The 13556-nt window shown below is 38.8% G+C and overlaps 1 protein-coding gene across 1 annotated transcript in view; it reads right to left on the bottom strand.

The window, feature by feature from the left end:
* csmd1a (CUB and Sushi multiple domains 1a) overlaps positions 1–6749 on the bottom strand; it is a 148936-nt gene extending 142187 nt beyond the window's left edge. The window contains exon 1 of the mRNA XM_066714577.1: positions 6611–6749. Coding sequence (XP_066570674.1) covers positions 6611–6749 — 139 coding nt within the window. The remainder of the gene's footprint in view (positions 1–6610) is intronic.
* Positions 6750–13556: the final 6807 nt, after the last annotated feature.

The raw sequence follows: 13556 nt of genomic DNA, 5'->3' as shown, positions 1-13556 counted from the left end.
ACTAATATGATAGAATAAAACTGAGCAATCACACACATTTTACTAATACACCCCTACTAACATATGAGCAGCGGAATCTGCGGGCACGGATTTTTAACGAAAAAGCGCAGAATTCACTCAAGTCCGCAGAATCCACTCAATACAATTTTTATACAATAATGTATAAAAATAAAACTTAAAACACGATGAGTGAAATTAAAGTATTATTCCTTTAATATAACAACATCCCCCAAGTAATAGCGTATCATGCAACAAATGCGCTGTAAAATAAACTCTCATCTGCGTTCTGACCAGTGCGCTCTGTAGCTGCGTTCCAGGGCTTTTTTGATTGGCTAGATATTCGTAGAGTCACTGTCTTGTGATTGGGTAAAAATATAAGATCTCTAGGTTGATGACATATACATCGTAACATCCTTTCAATTGGTCAATACTATGCCTATGCCAGCAAAGACGCAACGCTCATGGTTCTTTTAAGCAGAATCTCAACTAAGCAGGAAAAAACGCACGTCTCTATCACACATCGTTTCCCCATAAATTCATACTTTGTAAATGATTAATATATATCTAGCATAACAACTTTGTTAAATACATATTAGTCTATGTAAAAATACCTGCCTTCCTTAGAAGACGTGTGGGAATAATAACAGCAGCAATAAAAGCAGACCTGTCAATTCTCACGCATCTTGTCAGACTCGTATTATTTTTTGTTTCCCGATATTATCACAACTTTTTATTGTCACAATTTCAAATTAACTATAAAGGTTGTGATTATTTGTTTCTGAAGGAATATTTTGCAATTACAGCTGGAACTGACTGACCAACCAATATGTTTTTATTATTGCAATGAAAATGCCCTAACATTAGTGTCCTTGTGGCAATGTTTTCTGGTCATAAGTGAAATACAAAATGTGTATCTATCTAGCAAATTTATACAATCTACTTAACTAAACGATTTACTTTCCCACGTTTGCAATCCCCACTCAACACACAGACCGCCGCTCTGCGTTCAGAAACACACCTGTGCGCTCCAGTTCCAGCGAATAGAAAATAAATAACAATAGCTGGCTGTGTATTCAGCTTTTAGGTGGATTAACACACCATCTGTATAGTTGTGGTAGTTTCATTGCACTGCACATATTATACACTTAACAGTGTTTCCATTTACTTTGTCAAAGTATTTGCATGCAGAACTTATATGTGAGGAAGCCATTGGTTGCATTCTTGTAGCGCAGATTTACGCAGATCTGCGCAGATATTCAGAATTCCATCGATTGTGCGTATGGACTTTGTCAATGCAGCTATTATAATTCTAAAACATTTTGATCCAGGTCATTAAAAACTTAAATGGTAGCCTAATGCTAAATACTAAATATTTTTACAAAACTAAAATAGCCTATAATGATTAAAATAAGATGACCATGATAGGAACAAAACTACCCTAATGGATCTATTTTAGCATCCCTGCTGTAAAGGGGATACTGGCTGAGTTTTTGTGTACATCTGTTTAAATCAAATAGCTCTGTTTCTTATTATCAATAGCATAATTTGAGTGTTACCTTATAGCTGGTAAAATATTTTCATTGTTTAAACACATGTAGTTGGTTTGTATTGTAATTTAAGGCTTCAATCTAATGGATGTACATATTGGTTATGTTACTGAGGTATAATAAAGTACAAATAATTCAAGTATTTATTTTGTGTTGTTGTTGCATAAAACAATATAAAATTAATTAATGCAGATTTTCCACAGAATTTACAGAAAAAGTTTGACAGAATTTAGACTAAACTTCCGCAGATTCCGTCTGGACCTGCACATGAGTCCATATAAACCAATAATTTTAGGGAGTGTGCTAGTCCCCCTTTAAGATGTCAGTTTCATTTAACTTAACAAACAGATCATAAAATGCATTTAGACCCAATTGAATAATGACACTTTTGCTAGTTCACAGGATGCAGTATGTGTCTTGTGGCCTAGAGGTTACCTTTTCAAATCTAGGTTTAGCCTGTAGCTTACCATTGTCAGTGGGTTAACTGGCAGGAGATAAAAGTGAAAGAGAGATACAGGGGGTTATAAGATTAGTTTAAAAAATGAGTTCAGTTCCTGAATCCATTTCTATTAATTTAAATAAAGTTACATGTATCATTACACATAACACAATATACATGTAGAATATATGTAATACCCATATTGATTAACAATTTGTATTTGCATTTTATTAACCTTACTGTTTTAAACAAGCAGCTTATCACGTGCCATATTTTCATCAATCAAAAATAAGATTTTTAAGAGTTAATACCTGTCATACTGTGTAACCCTGGAAACAATGGCATCCTTGGAACTCCAGAACAATCTTCTTTGTGTATTCGCAAACACTAGCTATGTTATATGCTGAGAGTAAATTCTCAATTGTCTTGCAGTAGCTAGAGGTTGCTTGCATTACTGTTTCCTTGTGGGGTGGTGACTCTTGAGCTATCCAGGTTATCTCTTGCTAGTGCCACTGCTTTTAAATCAACACTCACTAACTGTGGAGCATAAGGTTGAGCTGCCCCATGTAAAAAATAAATAAATAAATAAAAATCTCTGAGATACTTCACTTGAAGCTTCAACACATTTAGACAAAGAACCCTAACAGGTCCATAGTCATTTTGTTACATTACTATGCTTTCAAAATGTAAAATGCAGGGTTGTGTTATTTATATATCAAGCTTACACAATGAGTTCCATAAAATTGTACACTGCACATTAAAAGCTTAAAAGACTCAATGTGTGTCTGGTTCAGTAACGCAAAGGAATATACCTTAATGTGTACTGTCTTTATTTTTAGCTCGATTGTGGATTTCTATCAAAAGCTGAGTTGTATGTAGACATCATTTTAAATTCCTCAACCTCAACTGACAATTACATTTTAATTCTTGCAACAGTATTAATTTCATTATGAAGTGGTATCTTTCAGTTCTCCTCATTTTTCTGAAGTACAGCAACTGGAAATTATTAATGATGCAAAAGACAATATATGCATGAACATTACATTTATAAGTAGTTTGGGATTTGATGGAACATTTCCAAACTGAAATAGTGGAACACAATATATAATTCAGTAAAAGGTCTTAAAATGCTTTCTGTAAATGCACAGTACTTTATAGACATTTGTTTTTGTAAGCACTGAAAATGGACATACAATTTATTTATCAGTGCTGGTTAAAATTACAATTTTACAAAAAATAAATAAAAAAATATGAAGTTCCTTGTAAAGGATTACAATCAACACTTGTGTTTTTCTTGGTTGAATTTCAATGCAGTTTCAAAGCCAGAGAAAAAAATATTCTGTTCTAGGAAATCAAAAGTGAGAGCATTCAACATGCAACCTGGTAAATTCTATCGAGAAACAATTTCTCTGAGCAATATGCAGTATTTATATATGCCATCAACTATACATTTGGATGACATAAAACTGGTTAGTAACTACATAAATAATTGATTTTTGTTGTTAATAATAATCTATTAATAGCTTATTAACTGCTAAAGGTGTAAACTGTTGCAGTGCTGTCTTAGTCCCCCAGTAGCCACCCCAGCACAAATGTCAAACGTTTTATTTTATTATTAGTAGTTAGTAGATGGAAACACTGCCCAAGGGGGAGGGGTTTCTGCACACTTCCGTAGGAACCCGATCGAAACGTCACTCTATCAAAGCTGCCTGCGCTCGTCACTCAGAACAGGTCCCTTCCCACTTTAGTTCTATAAAACGTGACATCAGCGCAGGTTCATGCTCTTTTGCCATTTCGCCTGGACCCGAGAACATGAGCTCTCTGTGTGTGTTTGTAATAAACATTCAAACTGCGTATTTCGGCTGGCTGGCTTCACTTCATAGTGTTGTTCACCACCGTTTTCGCTACAGTGTTTTTTTCGGTTTCAGTTTCGTTCACAAGAAGAGCCTTTTAAAAATAATAGACGTGTTTATATAGTGCTATATACACTCACCTAAAGGATTATTAGGAACACCTGTTCAATTTCTCATTAATGCAATTATCTAACCAACCAATCACATGGCAGTTGCTTCAATGCATTTAGGGGTGTGGTCCTGGTCAAGACAATCTCCCGAACTCCAAACTGAATGTCTGAATGGGAAAGAAAGGTGATTTAAGCAATTTTGAGAGTGGCATGGTTGTTGGTGCCAGACGGGCCGGTCTGAGTATTTCACAATCTGCTCAGTTACTGGGATTTTCATGCACAACCATTTCTAGGGTTTACAAAGAATGGTGTGAAAAGTGAAAAACATCCAGTATGCGGCAGTCCTGTGGGCGAAAATGCCTTGTTGATGCTAGAGGTCAGAGGAGAATGGGCCGACTGATTCAAGCTGATAGAAGAGCAACTTTGACTGAAATAACCACTCGTTACAACCGAGGTATGCAGCAAAGCATTTGTGAAGCCACAACACGTACAACCTTGAGGCGGATGGGCTACAACAGCAGAAGACCCCACCGGGTACCACTCATCTCCACTACGAATAGGAAAAAGAGTCTACAATTTGCACAAGCTCACCAAAATTGGACAGTTGAAGACTGGAAAAATGTTGCCTGGTCTGATGAGTCTCGATTTCTGTTGAGACATTCAGATGGTAGAGTCAGAATTTGGCGTAAACAGAATGAGAACATGGATCCATCATGCCTTGTTACCACTGTGCAGGCTGGTGGTGGTGGTGTAATGGTGTGGGGGATGTTTTCTTGGCACACTTTAGGCCCCTTAGTGCCAATTGGGCATCGTTTAAATGCCACGGCCTACCTGAGCATTGTTTCTGACCATGTCCATCCCTTTATGACCACCATGTACCCATCCTCTGATGGCTACTTCCAGCAGGATAATGCACCATGTCACAAAGGTCGAATCATTTCAAATTGGTTTCTTGAACATGACAATGAGTTCACTGTACTAAACTGGCCCCCACAGTCACCAGATCTCAACCCAATAGAGCATCTTTGGGATGTGGTGGAACGGGAGCTTCGTGCCCTGGATGTGCATCCCACAAATCTCCATCAACTGCAAGATGCTATCCTATCAATATGGGCCAACATTTCTAAAGAATGCTTTCAGCACCTTGTTGAATCAATGCCACGTAGAATTAAGGCAGTTCTGAAGGCGAAAGGGGGTCAAACACAGTATTAGTATGGTGTTCCTAATAATCCTTTAGGTGAGTGTATATTCTGACTGCTTGCTGTGTTGGTTTATGTCCACAGGACTTTTTCCTCCATAGCAGGAGCTCTAGCAGTGGCTGTAAAATCCAAGGCCCTGAGCCTCGGTGTGTCATAAGAGATCTTGCCGCGCGTGAGGCACGACTGCTGCTATAGGAGATCTCGCTCTCTCAGTTTGCTGAGAATGAGCTCTACTTAGCCTCCTTGTCTGTGTGTGCAGGCCTCGGTTTTAGATCCCGCTACGGCTGGTGGTCTGCTACCCTCAGACCCCGGACTCTGCATCACCCCGTGTCCCCGGAAAACCCCCGGCACACACGGTGTGGTTAAGCCTACGGGCCTACGCGTCACTTGTATCTAGCACCTGGTGCTCACCTGGTGCTCAGTCTGGCAACAGCAAGGTTTGGTTTAGTTGGTGTTACAGTGCTCCCATGTACATATGCGCATGTGCGCTCAGCAATGAGCTCCTCTCGCCCACGCCACTGTGCCGTTTGCGGCCAACGCACCTTGCCCGCCTGGAGTGGGGAGGTCCTATGCCCCGTCTGTCTGGGCCCCATCTGTCCCCCTTTTGCCGCCAAAACAGCCCTGACTCATCATGGCATGGACTCCACTAGACCTCTGAAGGTGTGCTGTGGTATCTGGCACCAAGATGTTAGCAGCAGATCCTTTAACTCCTGTAAGTTGCGAGGTGGGGCATACATGGATCGGACTTGTCTGTCCAGCACATCCCACAGATGCTCAATTGGATTGAGATCTGGGGAATTTGGAGGCCAAGTCAACACCTTGAACTCGTGATTCATCAGACCAGGCCACCTTCTTCCATTGCTCCGTGGTCCAGTTCTGATGCTCACGTGCCCATTGTAGGCACTTTCGGCAGTGGACAGGGGTCAGCATGGGCAACCTGACTGATCTGCGTCTACACAGCCCCATACGCAACAAACTGCGATGCACTGTGTTTTCTGAAACCTTTCTATCAGAACCAGCATTCACTTTTTCAGCAATTTGAGCTACAGTAGCTCGTCTGTTGGATTGGACCACACGGGCCAGCCTTCGTTCCCCACGTGCATCAATGAGCCGGTTCACCGCTTTTCCTTCCTTGGACCACTTTTGATGGGTACTGACCACTGCAGACTGGGAACACCCCACAAGAGCTGCAGATTTGGAGATGCTCTGACCCAGTCGTCTAGCCATCATAATTTGGCCCTTATCAAAGTCGCTCAGATCCTTACGCTTGCCCATTTTTCCTGCTTCTAACACATCAACTTTGAGGACAAAATGTTCACTTGCTGCCTAATATATCCCCCACTGACAAGTGTTATTCACTTCACCTGTCAGTGGTCATAATGTTATGGCTGATCAGTGTATATAATATGTGTTAAACAGCAGGACTATGGCTCCGTTCTGACCTGTGTAGAATGGAGCTCACTGCCGCTGTTCCCAGCTGATGGCGCTCGAATTTCGCTGCCTCGCTGTGTACATAGTTCCTTGGTCAGCTGGTCTGTTGACCGCTCTGGCTGTGTGCCATAGAGCAAGAGTCCGCTGTTGCTGTCCTCAGCGGTAAGCATGTGAGTAGACTCTCGTGTTCTGCTGTGTATATAGTTAATTTGTCAACACAGTTGAGCTCATGTTGCCCTGCATTAGCTGGTCTAACCAGCAGGCATCAACTGCTCCTGTGTTTCACAGGTGGCGCATGAGTTCATTCCTGCGCCCCGTGGTGTATATAGTTCGTTTGTGATGACATTATAGAGCTGGTTCGGCCTCGCTCTTAGCTGTGCTAGTGGAGCAAATGGCCACTGCTCTGATGTCCCACGTGTGGCACATGAACAGGCTCCTGCACGCCATGGTGTATATAGTTCATTTGTACGACAGCTAATTGTCAGCACAATGGAGCTCTTCCACTTTGTACTATTCAGCTGAGTTGGATGCTCCTGTGCTGTGTGCAGGCGGCAAGAATGTTCCTGCTGCCACGTGATATATATTGTTGTTCATTTGTACAACATTGTAGAGCTGATGTGGCCTCGCTTCTAGCTGGGCTAGTGGAGCAAGCGGCCAGTGCTCCCATGTTATGTGAAGAGTGCATGAACGGTTTTCCTGCACACCACAATGTTATGTTTGATGGTCATGGTAGAGCCTGCTGTTGTCCTGCATTAGCTGCGCTAATAGGTGACAACTGCTCCTGTGTTACGTGGTGGTGCATGATCTGCTTCCTGTACCCCGCGATGTGTTTAGTTGTTATGACAGCACAGTGGAGCTGGATGCTCTGTAACGTTCAGTAAACATGATTTTTCCTGAATGTTCCTGCTGCCATGCTGTTTATACTGTTATGTCCAGCTGTGGCTACTCAGTTGACTAGCCAGCTGTGTGTTATTCAGTGGTCTGTGGCCCCGCTCCTGCAGGATCAGACTTGAAAGAATGCAACCCCAGTTATCTGAAAAAGGAAGCACTACCCAAGGGTTGCAAGGTCACGCGGGAGTCCTAGCTCCCGGCAAGAGGATGAACCTGCGCTGACGTCACGTTTTATAGAACAGGAAGTGGAAGGGACCTGTTCTGAGTGACGAGTGCAGGGGCCAATGGCAGCTTTGATAGAGTGACGTTTCGATCAGGTTTCTACGGAAGTGCGCAGAAACCCCTCCCCCTTGGGCAGTGCTTCCTTTTTCAGATAACCGAGCTTGCATTCACAACCTATTGTTTTATTATGGATGGTGCATGGTGTTGTGTTCACCCACACATCTATATATTTGAATAGTAATGGTGAGTTAGTCACACTCACTGAGAGCTGCAGCATATATATATTGCATGCACCGAGTGCAATACATAGCATGCAACATGGCAACATACTTCAACAGATACATAGTGGAGTACAACAGATACATAGGTCGAATACAACAAAGAAAAAGGTGCTACTGTCATTAGTAGTGCACAAAGCTCCTCTGGGCCTGATGATATAAGTCAGCTTCCAGATAACAGACCATGGTCCTCTGAAGATATCCTTCACAAAATATTTGGCACACAGGCAATGTTTTTCAATTGCATTTGATCTGAGAAATATTCTTGATTTAAGTATTAAGTTGTATTAGAACCCACGTTTTGTTTTGCATGCTGACATTTTGCACATGTCGGACACATACTGAAACTGCCTCTACTCATTCCCTAACATGCAACTGGCCTTTGCGAGTGATTTTGTTCAATTGGTCTCATCTGCCCTTAAGGATAAGCACAATGAGGAAACTTAGGAAGACATATGGAGCAGCGCATATGACCTATGTGGCCTAGCTGGGATCTATATTGTGCAGAAACGACAGGTGAGGAAACAAGCACAACCAAGCCTTCTAAAGGATTTCACTGTAGATTCTCAACTTTCACATGACTCTTGAGAACATTCTGAATGGTGTGTCTGCACATAATCCAAAACTCAAATTGGTCTTGGACAATTCTTGGAGGGTTCTGATAATGGCCCTCCACTAAGGGATTCACGAAGACAAGATGTCTGCCAAACATCATCAAGTGTGACGTCTTGTGAAATGTGAAGAAACAACGGGGACATGCTGTTAAGTTCACACTTGAATTTTGACCATGCTCCATTTATTGATTTTCACAAAACTGTGTGTATTGCTGTGACTGTTAGACTGTGAACACAGCTTTTCATGTCTACCTGAAAACCTATTTAAAAAACAGCACTGGCTGTCAAACCAGTAACCTCACCTTACTCTCCATAAATTCAATGAGAACAAAAGGACTAAATGTGGACAATGTCATTGCTTTATTTGCTGAAAATCACAACAGGTGGATTGTCCTTAAGTGAAACAACTTCTTTGTGATATTTTCTTTATTTACCTCATAGCCTAATGTTAGTGTTGCTGTCAAATGCTGCTTTGGCAGTACTTTATTTATTCACTTAATTTTTGCATTCATTGGCTATTTGTTTGGTTAAAAGATCAATTGTTTTGTTCCTTAACAAAGGCTGGCAGATTATACATATTTTGATTCTGATTAATTTAATTTAAATGGATATATGGGCTCAGTCAGCTATGGCAAAAATGGTGTATTTGTTTATTTGGCTTAAGTATGTGTGTGTTGTTTTGTTTTTCTTTGCAGATAAAAACACATTTCAGTGCATTTTGTTAAATAAATTAATGTTCACTCAATTCACTAAGTAATCATTATTTAGGGACATAGGGACATAGAAATAAGTTACTATATAAAAAAAAACCTGAATTACTTATATCCATGATATTTCTACTACTTTTTTTAGAATCCCTCTATAAGGAAACAATGTACGCATGTGAGGTTTTGGGAGGAAATAATATTTCCCATAAATTATTAGACGCTTAAATAAACAAATATCTAAATACAAATTCAAAATTTTCTAATACGTATTCAAGAATGTAATATTGTTGGTGTCGAGAGGGATTACACTGTATATGAGTAGATATTTTTCTCTTCATGTGCAATGGAATCTGAAATGCACAATTCAAGCTGTCTCCCAAACATAAATGAGGCTGTCTGATGTGTATTGTACCATCTCACCATCTATCAAGATCCTGTAATAACTTTAATGTGTTCATTTTGTGAAACCTGTTGAAAAAAGCATCTGCCTGGTAGGCATGCACTGAATTGCCATGTGTTCTGCACATCATTGGCTCTGCAGGCCATATCACAAAAGAGCATAATGGCAAGTCATTATTGTACATGATACAGATAGGAGACAGCTTTTTACTCCGGTGAAACACATAATGGCAGACAACTACTGTCATATTCATGTATATTTAACATATTTCCTTATATAGACCCACTTCTTTAAACACTTATATATAGCAACTATATATATATATATATATATTATGAGAAACCTCTAGAGTAACCTGCCACTTATAAAATAGAATATACAGAAATATGAATCTGTTACTATAATAAGAAATGTGGTTGAAGACTTACATAGAGTGCTCTTTGGTGTCTTAATACGGTGCCTTTTGTAACTTTCAGAGATGCTCCTTGTTCTCTGAAAGAGTTAGTTAACCTCTATCTAACCTTACCCTCAGTTGAAGTCAGATTTGTTCTGATAAGGGCATTTCCCTGCACTTCTGCATTGACAATGGTTATTCTAGTCAAGATCACAGGCTAGTCCTTTTCCAGCATTCAAATTACATGACCAGAAGGCCAATTTACTGGATTTTTAACAATAACAATACTTGGAGGCAAAACTGTCTCAGCTCGATATATGTTAAGCAGGAAGCTAAAAGGTTAAAAATATGTAGGATAAATATGTGTGTATTAATTTCCACTCCTACAATCGGTGAAGAATGAACAAAATAAAATGAATCCTTAGCATTCCTTAAAAAAATTACAAACATACAGCAGCAAATGGAATGTATTAATGGTAACTTCACCTTGTTTTAATAATTAACGTTGTGTAGCTGTAACATATTAGTATAATTTTAACTGACCATGATCTGCCAATAGGCAACATAAATTACCCATAATAGCTGCTTACCAAAGTGTATCTCAGTCAGTTGCTCAGAATCCACTAGAGAAACATATTTAATGAGTAATGTAGTCTAATAAATACCAAGTCTGCGTTATTTGTTAAGAGGGGATCTAGTGCATGACAGCCCTGCTAAAAATGTACTCATAACACCATTTTCTCTGGAGATTTTTCCCACAAATTAGTAACAGCTAAGGCTAATCTTTCCCTAAGAGAAAGTAAGCACTAGACCCTTCCGACTTTAATGTGAAGAACAGATCAAGGGAGTAGGTTATCATGATAAAATACACCTCAGGATTTAACATTTTAAGTTTCAAAAATGCTCTGGCTCATAAATGGACTGAATAAGGAAGATTCTACTGGTTGGTCATGCTGTCTTTTTTTTATAATCCGCATCCTCATTAGAACTGCATTTGCAAAATATATAATGGCAATAATATAATAAGTCCATTTCATTGAACAAACATCCTTCACTGATCCATTATATGTTTTAATCATCAACAGGGCGGCTGCTGTGTCCAATGAGATTACACTGGCTTAATAGTGGCAGTGTTGTCACACAACTGTGGTTGATCTTCACTATCATAACATGTGATCATGAAGGAAGACAGCATTCATTGCAGCAGGTTAGGTCATGTCCTTTTATAAACAAAGATACTCGTCTTCCCTGTCACACTGGTGATAGTCAATTCAATTCAAACCAACAGCCTGTCAACATGAAGCCATTTCTTTCTTATTTGACACAGGAGCAATAGATGCTAAAATGATATTTTGGTCATAGGCATGCTCTTCATTATGGCAATACAGTAATTATTTATTATTACTGACTATAGTACTGTATGTGGAACCTAGATATTCCAATAATGCAGCTTCAAATAAATGATTAACAAAATTCTGAAAGTAAAAAATAAAAAAATAAAAAACAGAAGGCAATCAAACTCCAATTATAATTACGTTCTGGTCTGTTTGCAAGATTGTCATGACAACAGATTGACCCTGAAGATCTGTGTAAAAACTTCTGCTACAAACCGTCACCCTGCATGGCAAAATGTTGCAGTGTGCTGAAGCCTAAAATTAGATGCACCTTTTTCTGGTATGGTAAGCTTTTTTTCTTTACTTAGTTTAATTAGGTCGATGGAATGTATATTTACATGCAGATTTCTTTTAATTTTGTTTGCTTGTTTTGGTCATTGCATTGAAAGTAATGGACACACAAATAATTTTCTTTTGATTCATGATCTGCAAAATGCTACAAGCAGTATTCATACATCTACTATCAACCCCTTCCCCCAACATATATACACTCACACGCATGCATGCACACACTTCTAAACACTGCGATCATCTGGTTACATTGAAGAAAACAGCATCCACACATAACCATACTTAATTGATTATCCTTTTTGGAGCAGTGAGCTGTTATCCGTAGTTTTATCTTCTGTTCAGCCATATGTGACATAGAGTGTGAACTACATTCCAGTGTACATGAATAGATAGCAAAGCAATAAACAATATTCAAATTCTAGAGAATAAGCGTCTAACAACAAGGTTATTACAACAATTCTGTGATTTGTTTTCCCTGTACACCTGCTTCCATGATTCCACCAGAGCATTTGCACTCATGTCTGTTCTGATGTACCACAAGCCCAGTGATTTTATGGCAAAAGAAGTACAGTTTGAGAACTATCTCGACAGAAACAGACATGGAGGCTTTGATGAAAAATTGCAGCTTCATGTCTTTAATGTGGAAACTTCAGACTATTGTGGGTAGTTATACACTGCTGGGAATAATTTAGTGGATGTTTTCCCTGATTGATAGTTGTCAGGCTCATTCATTATAAATGAAAAGAAGAAGAGGTTCAAGAACTCATTCTCTGCATCTATGGCAACCAATGTTACAACCACATCATCCAATGGAATTCTAACAGCGCTGGTCTTACCTTGAAAAATGGTGTCACCATTTATTTTAAAACAAAATAAAAACAGCAATAATAAAAACAAAGCAGATAGATGGGTAATATGCACATATTCTCAAGACATGTCAATCTGTCCTTAATCACACAAAACCAACAAAATTATGAATAATTATACATCTCTGATCTCAGTGCATATATAAAGCAATGCAGTCCTCAGGATACACATTTCACATAGGAAACACTGCTGTGGGGCATACTCATCAATAACAAACAAAGATATTGTCATAGGTAACTACAGTATTCTGGGTTATTCTTTATATCCACAAGGTGCTGCTGTGTACAAGCATTCACAACTAGCCAACATAAACTGATGCACATTTTGCAAGATTGAACATGATGTACCTCATTTGCTAGCATCAGTCACATGTGAACATCATTCCTCATTGTATTAAAAGTATCCTGGGACCAAGAACTGGAAAAAATTCTGCACAGTGGGACACTGTTCCAATGGTGATAAGAAGCATGTGTGCAGGAATGCAAATAGTTTTGTACACAGCATTAAAAAAAGCTGTAACATTCCAGTTGATATTAGTCTTTGCAGACAGTACTAAAAAACATTTTTTTCTTATGAATATAATAAATAATATCTGTACTGGCACAAGATATTATTTGATTTGGACTGGCAGAAATACATTTACAGGGTATGATATATTTAAAAAATATATATTTGTATTTGTATTTCAATTGAGAGAAATTGACAATAATAATAAAATACAGACCAATACCTTCTTTAAAAAATAAAAAATAAAAAAAACCTTAAGACTCTAGACAAAAACCCTGGGTATGGTGAAATCTTGCAGAATGAATACAAATGTTATTTTTTAGTAAATTATTTAGAAAGCAATTATATACAAAGTACTTTCATAAACAATACATGTTGTCTAGAAGAAGAAAGTATTAAAATACAATTTTAT

This window comes from Amia ocellicauda, chromosome 10 (genome assembly GCF_036373705.1).
Source record: "Amia ocellicauda isolate fAmiCal2 chromosome 10, fAmiCal2.hap1, whole genome shotgun sequence".
NCBI classification, from domain to species: Eukaryota; Metazoa; Chordata; class Actinopteri; order Amiiformes; family Amiidae; genus Amia; species Amia ocellicauda.
Note: the sequence above shows the minus strand (reverse complement) of the source record. Positions and strands in the feature narration are given on the sequence as shown.